The sequence below is a fragment of the Wyeomyia smithii genome, chromosome 2 (assembly GCF_029784165.1).
Source record: "Wyeomyia smithii strain HCP4-BCI-WySm-NY-G18 chromosome 2, ASM2978416v1, whole genome shotgun sequence".
NCBI lineage: Eukaryota > Metazoa > Arthropoda > Insecta > Diptera > Culicidae > Wyeomyia > Wyeomyia smithii.
In genome coordinates, this window is record NC_073695.1 from 143,210,092 (window position 1) to 143,219,060 (window position 8,969).

The 8,969-nt window shown below is 46.0% G+C and overlaps 1 protein-coding gene across 1 annotated transcript; it reads right to left on the reverse strand.

Moving 5' to 3' along the window:
* Positions 1-244: 244 nt before the first annotated feature.
* LOC129720005 (uncharacterized) lies at positions 245-6,610 on the reverse strand. Its single transcript, XM_055671415.1, has 3 exons — positions 6,293-6,610; positions 1,497-2,270; positions 245-1,444 (listed from the first exon to the last, which is right to left on the reverse strand). The coding sequence occupies exons 1-3, from the start codon at positions 6,578-6,580 to the stop codon at positions 491-493; spliced, it is 2,016 nt and encodes a 671-aa protein (XP_055527390.1). The 5' UTR covers positions 6,581-6,610; the 3' UTR covers positions 245-490.
* Positions 6,611-8,969: the final 2,359 nt, after the last annotated feature.

The window sequence follows — 8,969 nt, forward strand, 5'->3', positions numbered from 1 at the left end:
CGCATGTCTTATTTTTTGTGTGTTTCCGAATAAATGGAATGGGGCGTTATGCCCCGGGGGGGCGTTTTATACATATTTAGCCTAATTTGACAGAACCAGAGAGGCCCCAGAAATAGGGTACATTTACCTTATATGGGAGACGTCAATATGCTTCCGGAATAAACCCTTTTAATACTGTTAAACATGACAAATTTTAGAAGGTCTTTTCCAAAATGAATTCTTTTCTTTAATAATGGAACGCAACTTTCAATACAAGTAGTATATAATAATCGTTAAACTGCAAAAGACAATGCAATCGTTTTCTGTTTTTTTTTTCATATGTTGCAATTATACGTTAATATTGCACAATGAATAAATTCAATATAATCTCGTCTCTGATACTGAAGCAGATTGTTTTACTTCTTTTATGCTTGTACTTGTTTTGTTCTTTGGCAAATTATTCACAAATACACGATTCCTTTTCTAATTAACCAAAAGTTATTCTTCGAAACTAAACACCTAGCTTTTGCAAATATAGACATAATGCTCTATGAATCAACTCATATTGCTCAGAATTCTGAACCATACCACCTCTCTGAAGTCTCAGGTTGCATACAATTCCAAGTATATCGACACAGACTCCTCCACGTTTTTTCCAAACCAAAGACGGTTGTTGGTCTTCGTCAACTGTCGCCGTGACTAACATAGAGTTCACTCCAAAATCATTTGAATATTCTATTTCGGCTCTGCTGTTGTTAAAGGAAAGACGCATTTGGCTTAGTCCGTTAAGAATAGCAAGTAAGCAACCCGTTCTTCCGATACCTGCAGAACAATGTATAATTGGTAAAGTACAAATTTTGTTCGACATTGTAATATTTGTATTATTCTTAAAATTTATAGAGCAATCTCGATCTAGTATATCTAAACTCATATCCAATAAAACATCTATGTCATCTGGGGAGCGATGATCTGGCCAATCTGGAAACCAATAGTGATAAACAATAAAGGCATTGCGGCTCTCCAGCATTTCGCATTTTCGTTGATACCCATAAAGTACTAATAATTTGCGCATGGTGTATCCATTTTTATGACATATACCCAAGTTGGTAATTAAAAAATAATTTTCAAAGATAGTTGGTGTAAATACTGTTGTTTCCAAGTTAGCCAGAGTCTCCTCAACGATAGTAGTATAACTACTTGAATAAAGTTTTGAATCAAAATTCATTGTGTTACTAAATAATAACGCTTCATTGCACTGAAGAGGAAAATAAATTGAGCACTTCTGCCTATTATTTTCAACAAAATCAGTAAGCATAACAATTTTTTGTTCAACTTCTAATATCTTCACGCCATGCTGAATTGCTGTTTTCGTTATATTTTGGTACACCATTAACCAAAATTCATATATTGTATTATTCATCGGTCCTTGAGTCGCAATATAATTATTATTCATATAATCCGGTCCCTGGAACAAAAATAAGGCTAAGAATTTAGTATGTAATATGATAAAGTTATACCTTTATTAAATTTGCATTAATATAGGGTTCATTCATCATTCCAAATTCCGCTTCGAGGATTAGCCTGGAATTTTCGTTAGGTAAAACTGTTCTATAGCGATTTTTGGATTGCGATCCAAAAACCATCGGCTTCTCTTGGTAGTTGGTAGGCAGATCCCAAAATTCTTGATGAATCTTAAGAATCATTTTTTTTTGTTCCTCATCTGTCAATATATCTTCATCAGTATCTGCTGACTCCGAAACAGTGCTCTTGGAGAATTTTACGGACCCTTGGCTCAATACATCGTGAACTGTAGTCAAATTAGGAAATTTATTTTTAACAAATGGTAACAAGTGATCTTCAGCTATCTTAGATCTATAGTAACTCTTTTCAAAGATATACCGTAGATTTTGAATATAATCTTGTGAAAGTAGGTTCGAAGCGTTTTGTAGGAACTGGATGTTTGCTAGATATATCTTGAAATCCTCACTCGTAGTTTGGGGACTAAGTGGTTTAGTTGTAATTTTTCGTACGTTTGTGTTATTTATGCTCATCTTATTAACTCCACTTGCTAGAGCATCAACGCAGTTGCAGCAACAGCATTCACAGCAAGTGAATTGTGTTAGGTTGTTAGTCGACGCAGTAGAGATAATTGATTTTGTGTAGATATTATTAGAAGATATGCTTATATTAGACTGATTTACATTATTTTTAGTCGTACAAACACAAACAGTATTCTGTGAGGCAATGTGTTCTCTCATATGGGCTGCGAATCCTGCTGAAAAATAGAATGTCTGTTAACTACATACATGTGAATCAGAATATAAATGAACAGAATATAAATAAACAGAATATAAAACTATAAAAAATTAAACGGAGTCGTTATATGAGCCGTTGGGGAACAGAGTGGTCTATGTGCCATCGAGCAAATTTTTTAGGAGAAGCAATTTTCCAAAAATCTCTGAATAAAATTCTGTTCAACGGATTCTTTCAAACAAAATGTCCTAATATAAAGGTCATGAAGTATTTTAACATGGGAATACATAAAATTAACAGTTTCTTTGCGAAACAAGTGATTTTATCTCACCAATGTACATAGAAAACTCTGACTTCATACATATATATATATATTCACTGGAATCATTGAATCGTTTAGGAACAGAGTGGTTTATGTACACAAACCTGGTGAATGACAAAGAAAATGACGGTGACTCGTCTAAAATGGCTAGTGTCACATGTTATATGATACATATAGTATGTCACATGTGAGATGTCAGAGCTGAATGCCACCACGGGTCGGTAATTGGCGATTACCGAAGGCCACGGAAGTGCTCACTGCTAGCAAGCAGTCCCGGACCATCAGCGGGAGCTAGCCTAGGTCGTGGCGAGATTCAGGCACTGGGCCGCTGAATTCTCGCAAAAGCCACACTGGCCGGAAGCAGCTCCGACGGAGCGAGTAGTGCCGCTCCCACCACCCAAATGCACTATACCGCCCATTGGGACTGATGCCAGTAATGTTCCCAATTACGGCAACTGGTCGCATCACTATAGGATAAGAGTCGGATTTCGTTTTCGTACCATGATTTTGGGCTGGCACCTGCGCCGAGCTCCCTTAATAATGTCGTGTGATAATGGCTTGAAACGGCGGGATTACAACCGGTGCAGGGGTCTCCGTCCCGTAAAACCTGGCAGGCCTTCCAGTACGTTCCGAGTCCATTGCCTGGTGGGAGCCCGGCAGGAGTAGGATCAGATGTCTTTTCCTGTCTTGCGCCGGTCGGGGGTGTCATAGTTGCCCATAAGGCGCTATGGCAGCCGCCCCTAGCCATGGCCTCACTGCTCCGGCATAGACTACCTTGGGACCATTTAGGCGACTACTCCATTATGGATAAGGATAGCGGCTGGTAGGGGGACCCAATAAACAAAAATGTTGAACTCAAAAACAAAAGAGACGGGTGCGGAGGGGTTACCAAATCCCTTCGCACGAGGTGGCATCCAGCGGTCTCCGCAGAAGAAGGCGGAGACGGATGCGGCGAAGTCTGGAGGTGGAAAAACGGCGAATCCGTCGGTGTCCACACCAGACATCTCGGTAGACGGTCCCTTGCTAGTCAAGGCCGTCGAAAGGTGTATGGACACGCGGCCAAGAGTGGCGGCGCTGTCTGAACAACTCGATGCCATAATCGAGTTCTTGGCGAACAGGCGAAACATCGCTGGCGACCTGAAGCAGAGCCTCCTTCTGCTTCGGAGCACCATTGATGAAGCTAGAGAGGAGCACGAAGAACTCGTAGCTCGGGTGAAGGCGGCCGAGCAAGCGGCCAGGACCGGGAGGGCGACTGCATCTAAAGAGGTGCAGACAGACGCCCCCTCGTTCGCGTCGGTCTGCTCCACGGGGCAGGTCGCTAAGCGAACGAGGCAGTCCCCGGGGGAAACGGCCCCCGGGAACACCAAGAAACGATTGGTCGTGCTACTCCACCGCGGAAAAGGCACAGGTGGAGGCTACGGGCAACCCTTGGACTACCGTAGAGGGTAGGAAGCGTCGGGAAGGTGCGACGCGACATGATGGCGGAGCGGCCAGAGGACCAAAAAAGGTCAAAACGGCGCGGAGTAGGGGTGATGCCCTCATACTCAAGACGGATGGGTCGAAGTACTCAGAAGTCTTGAAGAAGATGAGGGGGGAAACCCAGCTCAAGGATCTGGGGGCGGATGTGCGGAGTATCCGCCGATCTCGCACTGGCGAGATGATACTTGAGCTCCGGAAGGACGCCAAGAACAAGGGGGCTACCTACAAAACGGTAGCTGAAAAGGTCCTAGGGAAGGAGGTGCAAGTGCGGGCACTCACCTCAGAAGTGACTCTCCAGCTTAAAAATCTGGACGAAATCACTGAGGGGTGCGACATTGCACAAACCCTAAAAGCGAAGTGCGGGGTGGAGGTGGCTAAGGAGTCAATCCGCCTCCGCAAAGGTCCGGCGGGGACCCAGATAGCTACCTTCCGACTACCGTCGGCGGACGCTAACCTGGCCCTGAAAGAGGGCAAGTTAAAGGTCGGCTGGTCTGTATGTCCTCTGGGCATACTACAGCAACCAGACATTTGCTTCCGGTGCTTCGAGGGAGGACATAAGTCCTGGACCTGCAAGGGGCCCAATAGGAGCCAGCTGTGCAGGCGATGTGGAGGTGCAGGCCATAAAGCAAAGGACTGTGTGGAGTCTCCCAAGTGCATGGTATGTTCCGGGAAACGGGACGTCAAACACTTTATGGGAGGCCCCAGGTGCCCAGCCGATAAGCCGGCTGCGAAACCACGGGCGTAAGGGTGACGCAACTGAACCTGAACCATTGCTTCGCGGCTCATCAGCTGCTACACCAAGCAGCCACTGAGTCGTTGTCGGACATCGCCGTCATATCGGATCCCTACCGCATCCCTCCCGGAAACGGTAACTGGGTTGCGGATAAGTCCAGTTTGGCGGCCATATGTACGACGAGCAAGTTCCCGGTTCAGGAGGTTGTCTCAACCTCAGAAGAAAGGTACGTAGTTGCTAAGGTAAACGGAGTGTTCTACTGCAGTTGCTCTGCTCCGCCACGTTGGTCTACCGAAAGGTTCACCCAGATGGTCGACCTCCTATCCATGGAGCTAACGGGCCTAACGCCGTTGGTGGTGGCGGGCGACTTCAACGCTTGGGCTGTTGAGTGGGGAAGTCGCTTCACGAACCAGAGGGGCCAGATCCTGTTGGGGGCTTTTGCAAAGCTCAACCTAGATCTGGCCAACGTTGGGAACAAAAGTACATTTAGCAGAAATGGTGCGGAGTCCATCATCGACGTGACGTTCTCCAGCCCAGGACTGATCAAGAACTGGAGGGTAGACGATGGCTACACTAATAGCGACCACCAGGCGGTCTGTTATAGTGTAGACAACAACGAGAGGCGGCAAGCGACGGGTAGAGCCAACACTCCGACCGTTCGCGGGTGGAAGACATCGCACTTTGATGCCGAGGTATTCGAAGAGGCAATGAGAAGGGAGCGCGAGGGGGGCAGTTGGCTCCGCCCGACTGCTGACCAACTAGTTGCTATGCTATCGCGGGCGTGCGACGCCACCATGCCTAGGACTCGCCAACCTAGGAATGGAAAGCCACCGGTTTACTGGTGGACGGACGCGATAGCCGACCTTCGCAGTGCGTGCCTCCGTGCAAGACGGAGGATGCAGCGTGCGCGAAACGAAGAAGAGAGGACAGAGCGCCGCGCAGCATTCAGTTCGGCAAGATCGATGCTAAAGAGTGCGATAAAGGCCAGCAAGAGGGCCTGCTTCGATAGGCTATGTGCGAGTGCCAATACAAATCCGTGGGGTGACGCCTACAGGATTGTAATGGCCAAGACTAAAGGCGCGCTGGCGCCTGCAGAGCGATCACCAGCGATGCTGGAGCGTATCATCGAGGGACTCTTTCCACGCCACGAGCCAAGTCCTTGGCCTCCGGCAGTCGAGTCTCACGTCCGACGTTCCAGTATCTCAGACATAGACCAGAGATGGTCGGCCAACCTGCCGAGCATCCAATCCATGAGCGACGACAGCCGTGTCGAGACAGGAGAGGAGGCAAGGGTTACGAATGAGGAACTCATCGTGATCGCCAAATCCCTAAAGGTGAGCAAGGCACCGGGACCGGATGGTATCCCTAACCTGGCGATCAGGCTGGCGATAAAAACGGCCCCCGGGCTGTTCAGGGCAGTCATGCAGAGGTGCCTGGATGACTGTCTCTTTCCGGACAGGTGGAAGCGGCAGAGACTGGTCTTATTGCCGAAGGCTGGGAAACCGCCAGGGGACCCATCGGCATATAGGCCTATCTGCCTGCTGGACACCGCGGGCAAGGTGCTTGAGAGGATCATCCTCAACAGACTGGTGAGGTACACGGAGGGTGTACACGATCTGGCAAGTAACCAGTTCGGCTTCGGGAAGGGCAGGTCCACGCTGGACACAATCTCTTCCGTCATCAAGACGGCGGAGGTAGCAATCCAGCGCAAGAGAAGGGGAATACGCTATTGCGCAATCGTCACGCTCGACGTGAAGAATGCGTTCAATAGTGCCAGTTGGGACTCCATAGCGCTCGCGCTCAGGAGCATCCATGTACCGGTGTCGCTGTACGAGATTCTGGAAAATTATTTCCAGAATCGAGTACTTGTTTACGACACGGGGGAGGGTCAGAAGTGCGTCCCAATTACCGCAGGAGTTACGCAAGGTTCTATCCTGGGCCCGGTGTTGTGGAATGTCATGTATGACGGAGTGTTGAAACTCAAGTTCCCTGTAGGGGTTGTGATCGTCGGCTTTGCAGACGACATAACGCTGAAGGTTTACGGCGAGTCTATCGAGGAGGTCGAGTTGACGGCCGCGCACTGTATACGCAAGGTCGAGGACTGGATGCGCTCCTGGAAACTGGAGCTCGCGCATCATAAGACGGAGGTCACGGTTGTGAACAACCTTAAATCGGAGCAACAGGCGGTGGTCAGAGTCGGAGACTGCACCATCACCTCGAAGCGATCCCTGAAGCTCTTGGGGGTTATGGTGGACGACAAGCTCACGTTCGGGAGTCACGTCGACTATGCCTGTAAGAGGGCCTCATCGGCTATTGCAGCACTATCTCGAATGATGTCCAATAGCTCAGCGGTTTATGGCAGCAAGCGTAAACTTCTTGCCAGCGTGGTTTCGTCCATACTTAGGTATGGTGGGCCAGTGTGGTCCAGAGCGCTAGGTACTAACAGTTACCGTGGTAAACTGGAAAGTACCTACAGGCTCATGTGCCTGAGAGTTGCGAGTGCGTATCGTACGGTGTCATACGATGCAATCTGTGTCTTGTCCGGCATGATGCCTATCAGCATCGCCATCAAGGAGGACAGAGAGTGTTTCGACCAACGTGACACAAGGGGCATACGAGGTACCAGAAGGTCATTCTCGATGCTCCGCTGGCAGCGGGAATGGTCCAACTCCACAAAGGGCAGATGGACGCACCGACTCATACCGGAGATATCCGGCTGGGTCGGGAGACGACATGGTGAAGTGAACTTCCACCTGACACAAATCCTGTCAGGCCATGGTTGTTTCAGGCAATATCTGCACAGGTTCGGACACGCGGTGTCCCACATGTGCCCCGAGTGCGTGGAGGAGGATGAGACTGCTGAGCATGTCTTCTTCGTATGCCCCCGTTTCGCAAGAGCGGAGAGCAACATGATGGCTGTGAGCGGGCCTGGCACTACTCCGGACAATCTAGTCCGGAGGATGTGTGACGACCCGGACATCTGGAACGCGGTCTGTGCGGCCGCCTCTCAGATTGTTTTGGAGCTGCAACGTGTGTGGCGGGTCAACCACCAACACGCCAGTGGTAGCTAATTACCAGTCTCCAGGTAGTTAGCTAGGAGGTTATAAGAGTAAAGAGGGTGCATCACGCACAAAAGCCACTCCCCGACGTAATACTTAACCGTCGTTCCGGGAAGACCAGGGCTGGAGACTGGAGGGGTTTTAGTGGGTCGGGACAGGGATCAGTAGGTGTCTGGGCGAGTGTAACTACCCCAGCATCTCTCCCCTAGTCTCATCCCCACACCCTGAGTTCTCTTCTCAGGTGTCTGTTTGCAGATTTCCCCGCCACCTTAAAAAAAAAAAAAAAAAACATGTGAGATGTCACGTGTAACATTACATGTAACACAACATGTTACATGTTACATAATATTTTGCTTCTTACATTTTTCGTGTTATATTACGTGTAACATGTTACATATCACGATGTCATATATAGACAAAATCCAAAATCTTGCAATTTTGAAAATGCTGTATCTCTGGGACGCTAAATTTTGTTTTTTGCTGATAAGTTATTCCTATGTAAAATCGTCTGCTAAACACATTGACGTGGTCAAAATCGAAATCGAAGGGGGGGTATTTTAAGAAATTGCAAATTAAGTTTTGAATCGAAAAAAATGCAATGTTGACAACACAGTAGAAAAAATTGTTCGCACAGTTCGATTCTACATCTAAAACCCTTCAAAATGATATGTCAATATCACCTGTGGAGGCAGTCCCATTGACCGACGGGTTCACCAATCGGAACAACACTTTGTACTTCTAAGTTCCGGCTCGAAATACATCGACTCACAAGTTTTGGTCGAAATCGAAATATATATATATATATATATATATATATATATATATATATATATATATATATATATATATATATATATATATATATATATATATATATATATATATATATATATAAATATATTTATATATATATATATATAAATATATTTATATATATATATATATATATATATATAAATATATTTATATATATATATATAAATATATTTATATATATATATATATATATATAAATATATTATATATATATATATATATAAATATATTTATATATATATATATATAAATATATTTATATATATATATATATATATATATATAATATATTTATATATATATATATAATATATAATATATTTATATA

Coding starts and splice junctions, on each gene's coding strand:
- LOC129720005 (XM_055671415.1), bottom strand. CDS start 6,580: ATGGATGCTCCTGAGCGCGAGCGCTATGGAGTCCCAACTGGCACTATT. Junction 2,271..6,292: donor TCCAGCAGGCAGATAGGCCT/ATATGCCGATGG, acceptor TGTAGTTAACAG/ACATTCTATTTTTCAGCAGG. Junction 1,445..1,496: donor TTAATGCAAATTTAATAAAG/GTATAACTTTAT, acceptor TTTTTGTTCCAG/GGACCGGATTATATGAATAA.